General features: G+C 46.6%; 1 protein-coding gene across 3 annotated transcripts in view; it reads right to left on the minus strand.

The window, feature by feature from the left end:
- The window catches only part of LOC147028012 (beta-1,4 N-acetylgalactosaminyltransferase 1-like), an 83182-nt gene that overhangs the window by 30867 nt on the left and 30930 nt on the right, over positions 1-21385 (minus strand). For all 3 annotated transcript variants that reach the window (XM_085877934.1, XM_085877932.1, XM_085877933.1), the window contains one exon: positions 6586-6672. In XM_085877934.1, coding sequence (XP_085734060.1) covers positions 6586-6672 — 87 coding nt within the window. The remainder of the gene's footprint in view (positions 1-6585; positions 6673-21385) is intronic.

The raw sequence follows: 21385 nt of genomic DNA on the forward strand, positions 1-21385 counted from the left end.
TCCTCCACCCTCATTTCTTCCTCCTCCATCTCAAGGTTCATTTCCAAACCCAAAACCCATTCGTTTTATGACAAAGAAAAGAAGCGACTTCGTCTGAGTTACCCTTCCTGACTTTGAAACCATGTGACGAACCGAAATTGACTTTGAAAATTGAAGGCCAAGAGATTCCTTTCTTAGTCGACACAGGAGCGACCAAATCTGCGCTCAGAAGGAGTGATTTCCCAGACGCCCCGTTATCGCGAGAACGAGTAAAAGTAGTGGGAATGTCGGGAGTTGCTAGTACGATTCCACTGACAGAGCAGCTCCGGGTGGAAATTGGACCATTGTCTGCAAACCATGCATTTTTGATGGCAACTGATACACCAATTAATCTGTTGTGGAGAGATCTGTTATGCAAGCTGAATTGTTCAATTAAGTGTACCCCTGATGGTGTATATTTAGAAATGCCTCACGAATCACACATAACTATGATGAATTTATTACAGGAAAATACAGAAAATCTTGTATATCAATGGACTGTGATTAATTGTGAAGCATTTAACCATTTGCAGGAATATTTATCACATTTGGAGAGAAACGTACCGAGGTGCTCGATTGGGTGAGTAAACACGGCATGGACAGACGGTACTTACAGACTCGACTACATTGCATTGCAGATTGCAACATCAAGGAAAAGATAACGTCTATGCGAGTGAAACACTCTCGAAATTACACCAGACCTTTGACTTAGTGTTGGGAACAATTTGGATTGGGAAGCAAGGAATTGGCCTGGAGGTGCAGCTGGAGGAGGAGCAATTAAAATTGTGGAACCAACCGTCCAGTGTTACACCACACGTTACTTTAGTGATTGCAGAAGGTTACCAAGAAACGGACATTGGTCACATGGTAACCTCTTTGAAAAAAGCATCACAAGCGACTTTGATGGAATCGAGCCAAGTAAACGGACTTTGGAAGATCGGGGAACAGGGATTCTGTTGGACAGAATGTCAAGGATCAGCAAAAGCTGTGTTTGAGGTGGTCGATCTCTCAGAATTAAATGGGTCAGGAAAATTACCTGAAATACTCGAACAAGTCCCGACTTGTCTGTGGGCAACACATGCCAACGATGTCGGCCAAATTAAAAGTATGAATCCAATCAAGATCACTATAGATCCAAAAAAGAAACTGCCTCGAAAACCGCAATACCCTTTGTCTCCAGAAGCAGAGGTAGGAATTGCTCCTGTCGTGGAAGCACTATTGAAACAAGGGATAATTATTCCCACTGTTAGTCAATGTAATACACCGATCCTACCTGTGAGAAAACCTGGGAAACCAACGTGGAGATTCGTACAGGATTTGAGGGCAGTGAATGATGCGGTAATTCCAGCTTTTCCTGTAATTGCAAATCCAACTACCATTCTATCAAGCATCCCAAATAACACTACCTATTTTAGTGTTGTGGATCTTTGTTCAGCTTTTTCGGTCTCGGGTTATCGATCTTTTCGGTCTCGGGTTTTTCGGTCTCGGGTTTATTTTTCGGTCTCGGGTCTCGGGTTTCGGTCTCAGCATTATCGGGTGGACAAGCATAAGGACCTTATGCTCCCCCAGAAAATTTTGAAAAATTGATGTCAAAATGTGCATTTTAGGGGTGATCCTGTCCATGTTGTAACAAAAAAAAAGATACAAATGAAAGTGATATTTGAATAAAGGGAATAATTGTTTTTTTAATTTCACCTGAACATTAATTGCTGGAGCATGGTGTTGGTTTAACAGTTAGGGTGGCTGGCTTGAGATCTTAGGGTCTTGGGTTTGAGCCACTCTCCTCCTGTTGAATCAACACCAGGTGGATTGACTCAGTCATCCTTCCAAAGTTAGCAAAATGAGCAATAGGGAGCACTGCATCAGCGTTGGCCAGTAGTCGGAGTCGTGAGCGTATACGTGACGGGAATACGTCTGAAATGAGTAAAAATGCCACAAGGAAATGGTAAGTTGCTGAGGTACTTACCATAACTGAATAGCCCTCTGGAACCCAACAAGGCCAAAAGGCAGAAATGTTGATGAAGGATCCAAGAAGAAATCGATTCCGGACTCTTCAGACGAGCTTCACCAACCCACACAAAGCAATGCGAGACGTGCAAGGTGCCACAAAGGCAAAGAAGAGCTCACCACACGAAAGTGATATCAAGGGAAGAATCGTGACCAGCGAAAGTCCACAATAAGGGTTGCCCTTTTCAGCACAACACCAGGCACAGAAGATCTCTATAGAATGGACTGCATCTGACAGACACCAACAAATGGCGGTCGTTTGCACCTAAAACGCCAAGCAGGCGGATCTTTTGCGTGGAAGGAAAAGACATCTGAGGCGTTCAGAATCTGAGTCGATCTTTATTCCACCCACGAACGAACAACCTGCTCGCTGCTCGTCTCTCTTCCGGTTGCACCCGGTTCCAATCAACCTGAGCTCGAAAATATTTACACATCGTAAAATAAAAATGATGCCGCTTCAGATCTCAATGGCACACAAATTCTCCTCGACCGTTTATGAGACAATTGAAGAAGAATTCTACCGAAGGATAAATAGTAAGTCCCGTCTCGGTGATAACTCAAGCAGTCTACTCCAGCTATTATAAATCACCCACGAGAAATGAACGAACATCACAGCCTTCCATTCCGATCAGGGAAACCCCACCTTTTCTTTTCCACACCCCCTTTTATAATTCCCTCCGTCTTCTTATAAACTCAATCTCTCTATATTTTCATTCTAGACATAATCATTCCAATCACAAATTAATCTGACACCATTAATATCACAAAATAAAATGTTAACAAAGACTCATGATGTAAACAAACATAAATGCCATTTCAACATGATAACTAGTGCAGACAAATCTGCCGGCGAGGAAAGGCGGATGTACAACACCGACATCTACACACACAGTCTCCTGCCTGGCCTGACGTACAATCAGGGTAATGTGCTTGCAAGCTTTTGTACCTCGATAACTTCCACAAAAACAGTTCATAACTCTAAGGGCTCTTGGTAGAATGCATACCTCTATCAAATAATGCCTGATCCATGAGAACATATTGGGCCCAATATGTTTTGAAAGAGGGTTGAAAGAGTGAAGGTGAGCAGTGGTTCTGGGTTTAGGCAGTTTCACAAGGAGGGGGGTTGCTGATGGACCATGATCATCCTGCAGATATCTGAGGGGGGACAAAGCAGAGAGCAGAGGGTGCAAGACCAGAAATAAGGCGAAAAAGGACAGAGACCACTGACCTGTCGTCGATCGCAAAGTAATAGGCCTGTAGACTCACCATCACGAGAGATTCCAATGATCTTGAAAGCCTTGGTTTTCATGGCATCAAGCTGTGCAAGATGTGAGGCAGGATAGCCAGTCCAGAGGGGAGAGCAGGACTCCATCAAACTGCAGATGATGGACTTGTAGGTGGATATGAGTTCAGGTGCATCAAGGAAGGACTTTGTGCAATTGAGGATGCCCAGTCAGTGGCTGGCTTTGGAGGCTAACTTTGAAATGCGTTTTTCCCAAGAAAGATAATGGCTGATGGTGAGACCCAGGAGTTTGAATGACTGAACTTCCTCAAGAGGATTGTTAAAGTAGATGGGTGGGTTTGCCAGACGGTCCTTTGGCGAGAGATAGTGAGAGTGTAAGATTTGTCAGCATTGAAAGATATATTCCAAGTGTTTGACCATCTTGTGATTTTGTCAAAGTCTGAGGAGAGTGAAGAAGCTGCAGCCTGCCTGAATGAAGGATGAGGGATGTCACAGCAGAGGGTAGAGTCATCAGCAAATAGATAAAGAGGATTTTTCCAGAGGATGTTTTCCTGCAACTGAGATGTTTTCCAGAAAGAGAGATCATTTATGAAGATCAGGAATGGGACTAGGCCCAGAACACTCCCTTTGGGCACTTCAGCCTTTACGGGGAGAGGAGATTAAAGGATTCCGTTGAGAGCCACACGTTGCCTACGAGAATAGAGCAAGTCAGTATGCCATGTATGAAGTTGGCCTTGGATGCAATAGGCCAGACCTGCATCATTGTCACAAACCCAACCTGTTCCCCAAGTTTCATCCAAATCCACCCATAACTTTTTGAGATATCATGCTATACATATCAGTTTTGGCCCTATCACTCAATGGTGAAAAATCACTTTAAAAAAATTCTCATCCGAATCTGGATCTTCTACAAAGTTGAATTGATCCATCCTTGTCACACACCCAACCTGTCCACCAAATTTCGTTTGAATCCGTGTTAGATTTTTTTGAAATATCCTGCTCACAGAGACAAACATACACAGGCAAAGACATAACCTCCATCCACCTTAGGTGGTGGAGATAATAAATAAAATTGTCATCACATTGGCACATGGAATCAGCAGTTAGAGACATGAAGGGTAACCAGTAATCTTTATCAAAATTGACAGCAGTTACATTCTTATTAAACAGCATGCACACCAAACAAGCAACGTAAAATCAGATATAATAGACCATATCTCCAATAGAACATTTTGTGATGGTTGTGGGTCCAGAGAGGACTTTTTGTACCTTGTAGATGGAAACTAACCACATATACATTGGATTAAAGTTAGTTATGTCTCCATCGTAATCTGTTTAGCTCTTAAGAATAGGCTGCATTGATGTTGATAGTTAATAAAGCACATGTCCTTTCATCTTTACATTCTGGACTTGGGCCATTTCTCACACACCACACATGGACTGGCCACGAGAGCCCTTGGTGCGAGTTCACGCGCAAACGGCAGGAAGCGAGGAACCATCTCGAAACAACAAGCACAAGAGATTTCCCCCTTTCCAGAAAGCTTCATGGGTCAGCCAATGATGAGCTGTAAGCAGAGCAGCAGGTGGTGAGCAGCATGGGGAGGGGGGAAGACAAAGGGCTTTAAATATCCAACATTGCACAGAAGTGAGGTTCGCTTTTATTAGAGGGGATTGTGTGATTGGGTGGCTCTGTGCATGCGCTTTAATGTTCCACTCCTAAAACCAATGTGAAGGAGACCTTGCTGCTCTCCGACAACTCGGAGGATCCGAGGAGTGTATAAAAAGACCACAGACGCAATCTACAACACTCACCTCTGGCCAGATCTTCACACACAGGGTCGGTTTATCGTACCTGTGAGATTACTGAAGCAGATAGGGAACCGTGCCGGCGGCTGCGCAACGGATGTTAATTGGCTGAGTGAACCAGCATTATGAGCCGCACCCTGTCGTCAATTAGAGGCCAATCAACTCTGGGTCAATGGCCCACAGGCATCCTAATGTCATGAGCAAAGTAGGACAGGACAAGTCAAGACAGTTAAGCCTTGTATTGGCAATGGCAGGCAAGCAAGTATTCACAGTTGCAGGAAAGCAATTATTTACAACATGTATAACATTCCCATTACCTCGACACGATATACCCAACCTCCAAATTCTTACAACAATGACAACACTTTTACACAAAATGGATCCAGACACCTGAACAAATAAGAGGAAGTGGGGGATGAAGGGCGAGATGAGGTAGAGGTGAGAAAGAAGTAGCTGGGTTGGTGTTGTGACCCCAACACACCCGATTTGCTACTCAATGGTCTGGCCAAATGGTCCTGGGATTCACCTCCTCAACTCCAAATTTTGCTCCCTTAAAGTGCCCAATAGCACGGGTGACTGCACACGAAGGTGCTCCGTTTGCACTCTCAGGGCTTGAGTGCTCAATGGTTATGTCTGCACACGATGGTATGTGGCCATTTGTGAGGGAAGAATGGCTGGCAGTGAGGTGAGGTGAGTTGAGGAGCTGTGATACGGCCAGGCTACAAGGTGAAGCAACCGGGTTGAAGAAATAATGTGTCAGGCATGAGCTGAAAAGATGCGTGGGTGTATGGAGACGAAAAAGACACAAAACGTCATTAAAAGGCGCTGAGGGAGCAAGCCATGTAAAGCAACAAATAAATAAGGTGAAACGGAATGGCAAGGTAAAGCAAAGTGAAGAAAAAAAAAAGTGAGCTGAAGCGAATGAGCAAAGTAAAGCAAAGCGAAGGGAAAATTAATGAAAGAGAAAAACAGAACAAGGTGGCTGAACGAGAGAAAAAAAAAATGCAAAGAAAGTGAATAATGCAAACTGCAAACTACACACACACACACACACACACACACACACACACACACACACACACACACACACACACACACACACACACACACACACACAACTATTCAAGTGACATACACCACATGCTGGTAAAGTGGAATGTTGAAGCATATGCACACAATCCGCAATAATAAAAACGACCTGCACTTCTGTGCCGTGTCAGATATTTATAGCCCTTGTGACTTTGAGATGGTTCCTCCCTTCATGCTGTCAAATCCAGAATGCAAGGATGAAAGGACATGTACTTAACTGTCACAATGCATAACTATCAACATAAATACAGCCCATTCTTAAGAACTTAAGAGAATACTATGAAACATAGCTAACTTTAATCCGATGTGCATGTGCTTAATTTCCAGCCAGGAGGTGCATAAAGTCCTCTCTGGACCCACAACCAGCCGTCACACTGTGTTTCATTTGTCATGCGTATGTTATATGGATGTGAACGTCTCACCTGTTCCGGGGTCATACAGTCTGGGGAGTTGAGGATGTTGGACCAGGATGAGAAACTCAGCGATTTGACCTTCATACTCCACCTTAACTACAAGAGTGATTGAAAGCAAATAATCATGAGTAATCAGCAATGATTTTGGCCTTTTGGTTTAATTTGCTCGAACATTTTAAATCTTGAGTGTTAAATGGGGTTATCATCTCGTGTTTAACAAACCCTTGCAAATAATTGGGGGAGGGGAATGTTGTAACAAGCATCCATTAATAAATGCTGTAGCTTTACAAATATAAAGTTAGTTATTTATGATACAAAACACCACAATTGCAATATCAACTCATTTGGCTTGATTAATGTAGTATGATCGACTCGGTTTAGTAATGAGAAGTTAGTCTTCACTAAAAACACGATTTAATAATGTCCAATGACTATGTTACAGGGAAAAACAAAAAGGACTACATATTTTTATGTTGCAACTTTTTTTTCTTTGAGATCAGAATGACATCAAACTGGCACAATATTGAATTAAAATAAAATTTAAAAACAACTTTTCATTTACAAAAAAAAAGAAACAATAATATTACAAAAAAACACCAATTCATTTTTAATGTCACAAAGTTATGGAATATTTAAAATATTTAGACCTTTCTGTATATATATATATATATATATATATATATATATATATATATATATATATATATATATATATATATATACATATACATACATATATATATATATATATATATATATATATATATATATATATATATATATATATATATATATACATATACATACATATATATATACACATATATACATATATATATATATATATATATATATATATATATATATATATATATATATTTCTGTATGTATTTAAGTGTGATGACTTTGCTGCAAATCTTTCGACATGTACATATATTTTTATACATTTATACATCCATACACACATACATATCAATCAATCACTATATAGCTCCAAACTGAGTGGTGAGTGTTAGGATATTGTCTCATTCAGCCCCTGCTGCATGACCCAGGAGCGATAAGCCCCACCTGCCATGCAGGAATATTATCTTTTGCTCAGCCACACATACCTGGAGCTGTTAATTGAATGCGGTCGTCACGGAGTTCGGCTGAGGTAAGAGAACGAGTTTCACAACATCATTACTGATCCCGACCGCATTCAATTAATGGCTCCAATTATGTGAGGGAGAGATAATGTTCCTGCATGGCAGAAGGGGATTATCGCTCCCGGAACGTGCAGCAAGGGCTGTATGGGACAACATCCTAACACTCACCACTCACACTTTGGAGCCATATTGTCAGGTCAGGTATGGGAGCATGCGCCAGAGCAGCGTGTCACTGCATCCACTTTCCTCCGGTATTCCAGGGGCCTCCGTCTGGCCATCCCCCAGGCAGATGCCTGGCCCATCCCCATCTCTTTGAGATGCCGATCGACCTGCTGCAACCACGAACCAAGTGGTTGGCCCATTGGCCTCCTCCACTCACAAGACTCCCTCGCTGAGAGAATCTGGTGAGCAGGATCAACGTCAGATAAACGAGCCACATGCCCATACAGCCACAGCTGATGCTCACGGACCATGCAGGTAACAAATCTCATTTGAGTCTCTCTCAGCAACCGCTTGTTGGACACAAAGTCCGACCAGCGATAGCCAAGGATTCTCCGAAGAGTCCTGGTACCAAAGGAATGAAGTCTCCATCTCAGATCCTTGGTCACAGTCCAAGTCTCACATCCATAGAGCAAGACTGGAAGCACCAAGGACCTGAAGACTCGGACTTTCGTCCTCCTGCACAGGTATCAGCAGCACCACACCCCATTATCCAGTGAATCCAGAGCAGTCAGGCTTTATCGAAAGCCATATTGTGATTGGCATATAATCGAAAGGTTTCAGAATCGCAAATGATGGAAACTTTTATGTTACCCTGATGATGCTCACAAGAGGGCGAAACCGGTCAATGACTGCAATTTTCGTTCTATTGTGACAGCTTCTGACATGTTATTACATTTAACATGATTGTAATTTGCTCTGCGAGATGTTCTTTTCTGGGAGCCGCAGACATGGCTCTGTGTCGTGATTGTGACGGTTTGGCTTCGGTCGGAGAACGGGTTTCACAACATATGTATATGTATATAATATATAATATATAATATATAATATATATATATATATATATATATACATATATACTGAAACGCAAAAGAAACTCAAGGCCCAGTCACACCTTGACGTTTTAGCCAGCTTATGCCGATTTTTGGAAAATTTGTCTAAAACGCTGGTCCACGTCGAATACGTTATGGGTAAGTTTTGATAACATTGAGAGCACACTGAAAAACACTGCCATACGTCGATGTACGCTGGCTTTAAACGTTGTACTTTTCGGTTCTCCTCAAATTTTCCATGCTTGAAATTTTAAGACTTATGCCAGCGTATGACTCACACGTTCCGCATAACGTTGGCCATTAGTTGTAGGCACGTCACGCGATCGTTGACACACGTCGACACACGTTACTTGTAAGTTACTCACAAGTCGAAACACGTCGAGGTAATGTTTAGCGTACCAAAAACTTATTTCTAACCTATGAGTAATGTGTTGTACTCACGTTACGCGATCGGTGACACACATCGACACACGTTACTTGTAAGGTGCTCATAAGTCGAAACACATCAAGGTAATGGTTAGCGTCAGTGTTCCAGACTCCCTGGTTTTATTTTTTTTTCTTCCTTCCTTCGGTATGATGGTGATTTTGACACTTCGATTTCTAGTGCGGTTACAATATAATATAATTAATAGGCTGCCGCTCAACGATTTAAATTATAACCGCACTGTACACTGAACACAGTCATACCGAAAAAAAAAAAAACCGGGAGTCTGGAACACTGACGCTAACCATTACCTTGACGTGTTTCGACTTAAGAGTACCTTTCAAGTAACGTGTGTCGATGTGTGTCAACGATCGCATATCGTGCGTTCAACTTATTCCCATCGCATGCGGAGTGTGTGTCATACAGCAAGTACGTCGTAAAATTTTCAACATGTTTAAAATTACAAGACGTACTCCATTTAATACGACGTATGATAGCGTACTTTAGCGTTCTATTCACGCAGACCAAACTTACCGATACCGTATTCGACGTGCGCCAGCGTTTTAGACGCATTTTTTAGAGGTCGGCATACGCTGGCAAGATCGCCAAGGTGTGACTGCGATGTTGACACTTCCATTTCTGCGGCAGTTATGATTTGAATCGTTGTGCGGCAGCCTTTTCATAACCTACGCCACGTCATCGTCGGCAATACGTGCAGCGCGCTGTGCCTAAGTTACACTGTCGTTGGGCATAGGTTGTGAAGGCCGACAACAGGTTCAGCATTCGTTGGTATAAGTTATCTATAACACAACGAAACATTCTGTGTCCATTACTAATACGTTATGCATAAGACCAAGTCGTTATGAATACGTCCGAATCTTTAAAAAAAAACATCAAAAGTTCAACGTAAGCCAGCGTTTTACATACATTTTAATACGTTGCCATTGCTGGCTAAAACGTCAAGGTGTGACTGGGCCTTTTCCACTTGTTTGAAATGTAATAAAATTGTAACAGTTCAAAATAAAACAAACCAACAATTGCTAATTGAAACATTGGCATTTTATTGATGACATGTCAAGTTTTTGACCAAGATACACCATCTCATCAGGTTTGTTCTGCAGTACAGAACAGCACAGCGTGCAATGTCAGTCCCCTTGCAATAGCGTGTGTGGCCACCATTGTTTTGGATACAGGCAGTGCATCGTCGGCGCATACTGCCTACCAGTCTTTGGATGGATTGCTGCTGGATTCTGTCCCACTCAGTCCTCAATGTCTGAAGCCATCTGACTTAGGATCATCTGCCTGTCCTGCCTTGCAGTGGTGACTCTTGGCCTCCCTGATCGAGGTCTGTCATCTGCAGAGTTGTGGAGGGTGTCTCTGTCCACCAGGGCCGATATTGACTGGTGTGAACAGCCAAGGTGACGTTCTATCTCACGGTAGCTCAATCCGCCTTGCAGTATGCCCAAGGCACACTGCCGTTGATCCCTTGACAATCGTGGCATGTTGATTGAAGTGCCCATTTTGCACTGGCCTTTTTAAAGCCAATATCAAGACATCACGTGCAGCTCATTAAAATCATCCCGTACCCCTTGGCTAATCACTGACAGTCAAAACGGCTGTTCAACAGCTGTGCTATGAAGTGACCATGAAAGGTTCAAGTGACCATCCGTGACCGTTTTGTCTGACAGTGAGGACACTATTGTCCACAAATAAGTTCACACATTTACTACATGCAGTGTTATTGTTGATATTTGAAGGTTTAAAAGGTGGTAAGTTTCTTTTGCGTTTCAGTATATATTACCACACACACACACACACACACACACACACACACACACACACACACACACACACACACACACACACACACACACACACACACACACACACACACACACACACACACACACACACACACACACCAATGTTTGTGGGTTTGTTTGGCAAATACTCCTTCTGCACTTCTGGCCCAATTACATCCAGAATTGCTACTGAGGATCACTACAACCCCAATTAATGTATAGGGGTGTTTTTTTTTTTTAATCTTTGCCGGTGGTCTTGGTTGAGTGAGGGGCGAGGGGCACAAATTCTCTATGTAAATGTGTATAGTTTAGCACCGCCGTCAGGTGGGGTGGGGGAGGGCATTACAAGTCTCCACCATTTGTAGCACAGTATTCCTGTCCCCACATTTTCTAGTACAGTGAAGCGTTTTGAATTATAAGCAGTGGGTATGTTTTTGCTTCATGCACATAACCTGGGTTATATATATATTTTTCCTATACAGAGCTGTCACTTGCCTTGACATCACCCCAAAAAAGGTATGCGTCAGAAGAACATGTTGCATACTTGGAACAAGATCGCCCCGAGCTCGGGTACTCTGCTAGTATACATAACAACCATTCCTTTCATGAAGTAAGGTGCATTGGGCTGCGAAAGCAGTTTCATTGGCTAAGGACTACAATCCTGGACAGGTCGCCATTCCAACGCAGGATAATCAAATGACTTATTACCCCAGTAAGCTGTTACTCATTTTGCCAACCTCGGAAGGATGACACCAGGTAGTTTGACCCAGCCTATTTCAACGACACGAAAGGGGCTCAAACTCAAGACCCAAAGATCTTAAGCCAAAGTTTTCTTTTTAGTTTTTCAATCGTATTTTATTGTAACAATTTTAATTAATTTACTGTAAAAATTTTCCACTGAATTATATTTTCTGCCAGGAAGGCATTCCCCCTTTAACACATCAAATCAATGGGAATTTGAAGTTCGATTTACATTATTTTGATTGAAATGATGTTTTCCAGAAACGCATCTATGATGTAAATAGGGAAGTGCCTGTATATGTGTGTACATATATTATGTGTGTATGTGCATGTGTGTGTCCATGTTAGCTAGACAACTCAAAGATCATATAATAGAATGTGTGATGAGAGTTGTAACTATGTGATAATACTGTTGTGGTTGACGAAATTCACAAACCACCATTCAGGTGGTGAGACGCAGAACATGGGCCGATGCCTGCAGGCGGGCATGAAGGCCGTCAGCAGGGAGCTTAAAATGGCGACTCCACGTGTAGGAGCGAACGAGCTGGGAGGGGGTGCAACGGTGACCGAAAGGGAAAAATTAAATGGGGAGACCAAAACGTGCGAGACGAGACACGAGGTGACGACAAAGGAAATAAAAATAGTAGAGACAAGGGAGGTAAAGGGTGAAGAGGTGACTGAGTTGGCAGAGACACGGGAGATGGGAACGATAGAGGGAAGACTGCACGATGAAGACGGGGTAAGTGACGCACACACACACACACGGAGGTAGTGGAGGACAATGGGGGTGAGCTGGTGGACTGGGTGGAGGCCCGGTGCGAGCAGCGGGATAGCCTCCTCCAGGAACGAGGGGAGGGAGTATGCCCCCTTGAAGCGGGTCACGACCAGGTGAGTTCGGTCGTGCGTTGCGAGGTCGAGGGGAGGAGTGCTGTGGACGGGTGCACGCCGAGCTTGGGGGGTATAGAGGCTCCGGAGACCCTTGTGGGGACACGAATCCCCAGTGTGGTTGTTCCTGTGTGTGTGGTGCAAGGTGTGAGTGCGTCCCCGTGTGTGGAAGCGACCCCGTGTGTGAGTGGTGTGGTGGCGATGGTGCCAGAGTACATGCTTCCCAGCACGCCGTGTGTGGATGAAACGGCCAGTGTGGATGAGGCACCGCGGTTGAGTGCCCCCGCGTGTGTGAGTGAGGGACGGTGTGTGGATGAGGCACCGCGGGTGAGTGCCCCCGCGTGTGTGGGTGAGGCACCGTGTGTGAGTGAGGCCGTGTGTGTGGATGAAACGACCAGTGTGGATGAGGAACCGCGGGTGAGTTCCCCCGCGTGTGAGTGAGGCACGGTGTGTGGATGAGGCACCGCGGGTGAGTGCCCCCGCATGCGTGAGTGAACGGCCGAGTGCAAGGGAGACCGTGTGTGTGAGAGCGGTATGTGAGGGAGATGTCGGTTGGCATGCGGGAGCACGCAGCCGCGTCTCCCGGTGTGAATGTAATGGAATGGAGTGTGAGCGTCATGACACACGGGAGTGCGTGGGTCGAATGGCGACGACGGCGACATGTGAAGAAAGAAAGCCGAGTAGCGGCTGTAGTTGTTTCGGGGACCGTGCCGGGTTCACCCAGCAGTGAGCACGAGGTCCGTGCTGTGCAACGCACGAGGCCCCCACGTGCTCGCTTGCGAGAGTGAAGTCCCGGTCTGGAAACGCACGCGGTGGATTTGCCGATCCCGCGGACGGACAAAGTTTAGGCAGGATTACGGATTTGGACTGGACGGGTTCTCCACGCGATCGTGTGTGTTAAGCTCCAACGGGCAAAGCACATGTGTTCGCGTGGGGAACCCCTCGAGACGTGGGGCTTGTGTTTTTTTTTTATGCGCACGGTGACGTCATGGCCGCACGTGGGGTTGGGATCCGGCAGGAGGGGTATCCCTGCCGGATGGTACCGTCCAAGGAGGGACGAGGTACACGTGCAGCTGCATGACGTCACGGGCAGGTGTAAAGTGTGCGAGCTGTGAGTTGCCGCGCTGGTGATGCGCATGAAAAAAAGAAAAAAAAAAAAGGAAACAAGCCTCACTTTCGGGTGCACAGGATTCCTGGGCAAGGGGTGGAAGACCCCCTTGACTAGGGCACAGGATGGAAACTAGTTAGGGGGAAAGGTTAGCATAGCTAGACCGACTTCATGGGGCAGGGGTAAGTCCTCATGGAGTCCGTGGAATGGATTAGTTAGAGGGATTGTAGCCAGATTTAGGTTGGGAAATTGATTAATGGGATTATTCGGAGACAGTGACTGACAGTGAATGTGTAGAGGGGACGTAGTTTAGCTACGTAGTGTTAAAAGGAACGTGCTGTAGTTTAAGGGACGACGTGGGAGCACGAGTTAGTTAGGGGATGTAGTTAGGAGGATGGCAGAGTTCAGCGGTGTGTGTGTTGAAGAGTTGTTGGTGAGTTATGAGGTGAAGACTTGTTGAGTGAGTGAGGCCAGCAGGTCTGTGTGAGTGGAGCGAATGGGGAATGAATGGTGCGATGAGTGATTGGGGGGAGGAGTGACTCCCGCGCAAGGGACCCCGGGGTCAGTCAAATTTACAAAATGGAGGTCGTTTTGTTGTTGGTGGGAGTGTAGGCTCGAAACCTGTTTGGAGGGGTGCAGGAGCCCTGTTGACGGGCTGGGAGCGTGGCTGCGAAAGGTGAGTATCGCTGAGTGGGTACCCCGGGCACCAGGCTAGTCGGCCGTGGTAGGCCAAGGGCCCATGGGGGGCCGGGATAGCGTAGTGGGCACGGGTGCGCCTGCTTGGTGCGGGGGCCCGGGGCGCCATTAGCCGTGTGGGCAGTGTTGTGGGCACGGGTGACCCTCGGAAAGGGGCCTGGGAAGCCAGCCTGCCACGTGTGCGTTTCAGGGGAGGTGCCATGGGGGGCACTCCCCGGTGTTAGGGAGCTGGTAGGCTCGGAGGCAGTGTAGTGCCCGGGGGTGCCATAGCGGGAGATTCGGCAGAGGGTCGTGCCTGCCAAAGGGAGCCACGTGTCCCAGCCATGAGACCGTGTGAGGGCACGGAGAGAAAATTGGGGGGCGAGGCCCGAAATTGTGAGGACACCAACACGGGCGACGGGAATCTGGGTTGTTAGAACCAATAGTTTAAGCGAGAGGCGCTTGTTGAAAGCCCCGGGGTAGTTTAACAGTTAATGGATAGGGTAGATTAGGAAGTGTACCCCTCCGCACCATCCATCCCCTCGCTCTCGTTGTGGGCCGCTGGACCCACTTTGGTTATAGATCGCTGAACTCTGGGGAGGCCATTCTGAGGCTTCGTTGGGCCTCGACACAGGACGCTAGCTCTCCCTTGTTCCCCTCCGGGAAGGGAACGTAGGGGTTGGGAGTAGGCTCGGTGACAGGATAGGTTAGCCAAACAAGGACAGTAAAGGGGTTAGGGGACGATTTATAGTGGGGAAGTAAACGTAAAAATAGCAAAAAAATAAGTTGGGGCGAAATTGGGGTTTGACAAATTAAGGGAGTGGGTATGTACAGTGACAGGCAAAGGCAATAGGTTGGGAGGGAGACAGGTAGGTAGGTCCGAGCCCGCCTTCCGAGTGGCCAGCACCACCGCACTCCCTCCACCAACCTCCACTGAATGGCAAAGGCTGGCCAACTTCATCTGCCGGCTGGCTGTTTTTCTTCAAGGCCTGTGCCGGCCCACTTCATCGGCAGCTGTTATTTTGCTGCAAGGCCTGTGCCATCGGCTGGCCGTGTTTTGCTTCAAGGCCTGTGCCGGCCACTTCATCTGCTGGCTGTGTTGCTGCAAGGCCTATGCCGGCCACTTCATCTGCTGGCTGTGTTGCTGCAAGGCCTGTGCCGGCTCACTTCATCTGGCGGCTGGCTGTTTTTCTTCAAGGCCTATGCCGGCCAGTTCGTCTGCCGGCTGTGTTTGCCTGCAGCGGCCTTCTTCTGCGAGCTGTGTTTGCCTGCAGCGGCCTTCTTCTGCGGGCTGTGTTTGCCTGCTGCCTTTGCCATGCCATGCCCACTGCCCCTGTTCACCAGCCCCATTCAATTTTGCTTTGCCCCCCCCCCCCCTGTTCATTTCCATGAGCGCCAGGATCCGCAAGGCAACAGTTTGCAAGCTGCGAGAACTGCCCTGTTGGCAGCTACAACACGGGCCTGCACTGGCGGCCCGTGCACCGTGTTTGCGTCCAACCATTCATCCATCCATTCGTTGTGTTCATTGCGTGTGCCACTTGAGCTGGCACGGAGACTGCATTTGTGCAGCCCATGCACCGTTGTGGTTCACTGCGTTCAGTTCAAACCATTCATCCATCCATTCGTTGTGTTCATTGCGTGTGCCACTTGAGCTGGCACGGAGACTACGTTTGTGCAGCCCATGCACCGTTGTGGTTCACTGCGTTCAGTTCAAAAGGGAAGGCCTTGGACTGCGTGTGAGCAGCCGGCCACGTTCCCTGTCACCTGCATTGTTTTGAGCCAGAGACTGCATGCGAGCAGCCTGGCTCCCTGCTAACTGCTTTCTTTTTGCAGAGTTCATTGATCCTGGGCCATGGTTTAGTGTAAAATTTGTAAGTTAAGGTTAAGATGTACTGTAAATATGAGTGCGCCCCGGCATGTTTGTCTTAGCGCCGGCAATTTTATTTAAGTCGTCCGTGTGAGTGAGTTTGTTTAGGTAGTTACTCAGCCCTCAGGTTATTTATTTTGGGGACACGAATACCATGAATGTCGCACTCAGGGATCCGTAGGTAAAATGTACTAGGGGAAAACTAAACATGATGGCACACGAAAATTTGACGACTCGGGACGAGTCTGTAAAAAAGGGAGGGGGTCGTGTTGTGGTTGACGAAATTCACAAACCACCATTCAGGTCCCTCAGGTGAGGTATCTCGGTAAGTATATGTGTAGTTAGGCCCAAACCCGTTGTTTCGAGGGAATAAATGTCATTCAGTCGGGCTGCGACTCTTCAGGATAGCCGTTTTTCTTTTACTATCTTTATTTTGGACCAGCCGCCATTACTACCACCACCAACCACAACGCCGCTTCACAACAACAACCACCAACCACAACGCCGCTTCACAACAACAGCCACGACCTTAACCGTCACAACTCGCCACCATCGCATCACCGTCATTCCCACGCCACTTGTGGGCGCCGATGCTGGACTCGTGCGGGGCGCACACCGAGCAGCGTGTTCAGAGACATCACAGACTTTCCGAAGAAAAACGGATCAAAAACGACTCACGCCCACTTCTGTTCCGTCCTATCGGCGAGCTGGGGCGATTTGGCCCCGCCTCCAGGGCGTTGTAGTGAGGACGCTATATGCAAATTCATGGATCAAAAAGCATTCACGCCCACTTTTCCTCGGTCCAATGGGGAGCCAGTTGGAGGTGAAGGGTCGGAGGTAAAGGGTCAAAGGTGGGGGAGCGAAGCCACGGGGGATATAAACGGCTGCATTCGTCAGTCAAGGCAGTTCAGTTGGCAGTTGTGAGTTCGGAGGGGAGAAGTCAAGAGTGAAGAGTTGGGACGAGCCAAGAGAGGAGGCGGAGAGGGCGATTAGACGGAGCTGTGGAGAGGTGACGGCGGCGAAGGCGGACGAGGGGGTGCTCGTGTCGGTGCCGGGAGCTGCAGAGGGAGAGGCCAGCAACGCGACCGAGGAGGAGACGCTCGCCGCGGGACCCGAGACAGGGCGATATCCTCCTTCCCCCGAGCATCAGCAACCCCCTCCTGTTTCCCCCCGCGCTGAGATAGTGCGACAAAGGGGGCCCCTTTCCCACCCCCTACCAGACACTGTCCGCGAGGCCCGCGGAGTTGAGGCACCACCGCCACTTCGCGTCTCATCATCAGACAGGTAGGCCCGACCCAGTCTCGGCCCCAGGCCTGTCTACCCCCCTCATCCTGGAGGGTGTTTCTTTTTCTTTTGCTTTGGGAATATGTGTTGGCGGCGCCGTCTGTGAAGTAAAATTGTATAAGTGTTGCCGTGTGCCCGGTAGTCGGTTAGATCTGCATTGTTGCATTTGCTTTTTGTGTAATATTGCATTGTCTTCTTCTTTTACATGTGCTTTTGGTGGAATTGTATATGTGTGCTTTCCGTTCATCGCGAAATAAATGTGCTTCATGTTGAACTGTTTTCCCGCTTCGCTTCGTCTTTTCTTTCATTGAATCTCCATCTTGCTTCACGTAAAGGGTTGGTCGTGGGCTAAAACGCCCAATAATTAATCGAACCGTCGAGGCCGACGAATAACACCGCTCGGTTATCCCGATAGTATGGAACGGGTCGCTTAAAGTGGCCCGTGTCCGAAGTCGACCTGCGGCGAGGTGCGATCGCCCGGTCTACCCTCCGTGTGGGTACTTCGGTAGGTCGAATTTGGCGAGCAACCCTATCCCACGCGGGGGGCCGATTGGCACGATCGTGGTGAGGCCGAAAGGCCCACCCGTGACTAGTTCCCGGCGTTAGTCCGAGAGGGTCACGACGGGATTGTCCGTCCGGTGGGCGACGTGCCGCGATTCGAGTTACGTGACCGCTCGCACGCCGGCGGGCGCGAATCCGCAACAATACATTAAATCCTCGAGCAAGTAGTCTTGATTAGTGACGTTGCATTGATGGGTTGACTGCCTGCCTGGATGCAACTGAGATTGTGGATCTCATGATGTAGGTAATCTACTGATGTGGATCCATGACCGAGGTTGTGGATCCGCAATTTGGAGATGTTCTGGGCTGAAAGGATCAAAAACTCGAGGAAGAATGGTGCCCAGCTGATGATCCATGTTGTCAGGAAACCATTCAATTGATTACAGGTTAATGTTCTTACTTTAATGGAAACTATATTTTGAGGTTTACAATTTGAATAAAGTTCAATATAGGATGTGGTGATATTAACATTATTCCCAGCAATTTTTCAGAACAGAAAATGAAAAAAGTTGGGGTGATATCCCATGCCGCTCTCCCTTGTAGTGGCTGGATAAGAAAAATCAGGAAATCACTGGTAGGCATGGAGGACCCACAAAATATGCAACAGAGAAGAAAGTAAATACCTATGGATTTTAGCTCACCTACAACATAGTTCTGGGGAGCTTATGGGATGGCACATCGTCCGTCCATCACTCCTTCCATCCGTCCATCCAAAAATACTGGCAACTTCTCCTCTGAAACTACACATTCGATTTTGATGAAACTTTACCACAACCTTCATCATGAGGTATGTACCAAAGTTTGGTCAGGGCATTAAAAAAAGAAAGGGCCCTAAGGGGCTCTATGGGGGTTGCTTCCCCCCCCCAAAAAAAATGGTATTTGCTTTCTTCTCAGAAACACCACATACAATTTCAATGAAACTTGACCACATACTTCATCACCCATGATGAACCAAACTTTGTTCATGGCATAAAAAAGGACATTGGGGTCTGAGGGGGTCTACACAAGGGGGTTTCCCCCTGCCAAAAAGAGGTATTGCTTTCTTCTCAGAAACAACATACAATTCTGTCCGACATAGACTTCCTCCTCCATATTGTTGCGGACCCAGGGCCCCAAAAGTGCCGGCACCCCTTCACGCAGAAAACCACGAGGGGTGAACAACCTCAGGTTCCCACCAGATTCTCCGGAATCGCAGGCCATCGCACACGAATAACTGTGAGGCAGTGGGTCGCTAATCGACTGTAAATGCCAATAACTCGACCACATAACTGAGGGTCCTCAATCTATTGAATACCATTTACCTAAATGTCATGTGATCCAATTACTGGGGGACACACCCTCAGTACACACTTGCTCAAACTGGATCAACTCACCAGCAGGTGAGGATAAACGACCTCTCAATAACTGGCACGGTCGGCAGACCAACGCAACCCAGAACGCTTAGGAAGAGGTTGGTGAGAGGAATACTGGTTGTGTCTTAGGTGTGGGAGTGGGAGGTGTGGTGTAGTGCAATGTGGGAGAGGGGGGGGTGCTGTGTGTGACAAGCTGGTGTCTCGGTACCCATGGCCACAACAATATGAATGAGACCTTTTGGGTCGAGAACTTCAAAAAGATGTGAAGTTGTGGACAGAGTGAACAGAAAAGCAGAGATTCCACGGAGACAGAATTGAAAACTTGAGAAGGGAATTAATCGAGAGAAAAACAAACAAACAAAACGACTCGAAAGCGAGTTGATTGGAAAATCTGTGGCAGGTGGTCCGAAGAGAGCCTTAAGAGAGAGAAGATGAAGGATGCGAGCATAAATGGGAATTTAAAGACACACAAGCTACCCTTAAAGAAATACAGAAAATGTTCCCGGTGATAGCTCTCCTCCTTCTGCAGGAGTATGGGGAGGAAATATTCAAATAACAGCACCAATAACGAGAACGATAGAGGAGGTATGGAAGTGAATGCAACCTTTAACTCCGGGAATCCATACAAGACAGAAGAGATGGAGATGTGAAAAATAATTGAGGATAATAAATCAGCTGAGATGGAACTTGAAAGAGCATGTCTGATGAATGAACAAAGGATGCGAAACCCAGTAACGAATTAACAGAATTATTTAATTCATCATGTATGGAACCAGAGCGACTTCATGTGAAGTGTTTATATTGAGTCAATGTTCTGAAATAATTTGTGTACAACGTTTCAGTGTATGTGGGTACGTGTGTGTCGAACACATACGCAGTTGTATTGTGGTTACAAGCGTGAGAGAATTAAAATGAAATCTACATGGAACTCCAGTGCGGAGCAAGGGTGCACAGTTTCTGGCTGACTATGCATAGTAGGTTGCTGAGACAATTGACCTTCAGATCTAGCATGAACGGGTGAAGTCATCATGCTGGATGCAGTGGAGAGATTGTTGAAATTGTAAGATACTATTTAAAGAGAATATATAGTTTTAGTTTGGTTCCGAGAAAAGAAAAAAATGAATCTACATCATAAATGGAGAGATGCAAGTCACAGCTGCTTGCGTACACTGAAGAAAATACCCTGCTGTGAAGTGGAGGAATTTGCTCGACTGCTCTTGAGAAACTGGCTGCAGGATTAAAACTGAAAGAATTGTTCGATTTTTGTTTGTTGATCGCAAAGTGCACTTAACTGTGATCAACTTAGAAAAACGACAATTCTTTGAGCAGAACAATTGGTGAGTTGTATCAGCATGATTGGTTGCATCATTGTGTTATGATCTGTTTTTGCAGTAATTTGTGGTTGATCGGTGTGCCAGCGATGGCTTGCTTGCCTGGTAGGACACCTCGGGATGTTTGGTGCCTTGCGTGTGGAGCGCCAGAGCAACGGTTTACTGCTGAAGGACATTGGAGCTTATTTAAGTCGAAGCCAATGCATTCATATCAAATTTCCAGAGAAATGAGTATCTCACATGCTAATTAGCACAAAAGGAGAAAGATTTAAAATTGACGGTAAAAGCCAACACAAATCGAGCCAACCATGCAGATGTGGCGGAGGGCACCGCATGTTTGAGCATGCAGGTACAGCTCATTATGTGAATGACTGCAGGCAGATACACGGATGTATGAGCATATGTGTGTGTAAGCAAATGCTGGCAGATGAGGATGTCATGCAAAAGCCATGGCAACTTGTGACAATACTGGAGTTTATACCTCAGTGCAAGGATTGCACAAGGTGGTTTGCCATTGCATTTCTGATGGTCGTCAGGAGAGAAGTGGTTCCAGCTGTGTGTATGACAACTTTGTGAACTATG

Source organism: Eptatretus burgeri, chromosome 4 (assembly GCF_056783735.1).
Source record: "Eptatretus burgeri isolate ZD-2024b chromosome 4, Ebu_testis_v1, whole genome shotgun sequence".
NCBI classification, from domain to species: domain Eukaryota; kingdom Metazoa; phylum Chordata; class Myxini; order Myxiniformes; family Myxinidae; genus Eptatretus; species Eptatretus burgeri.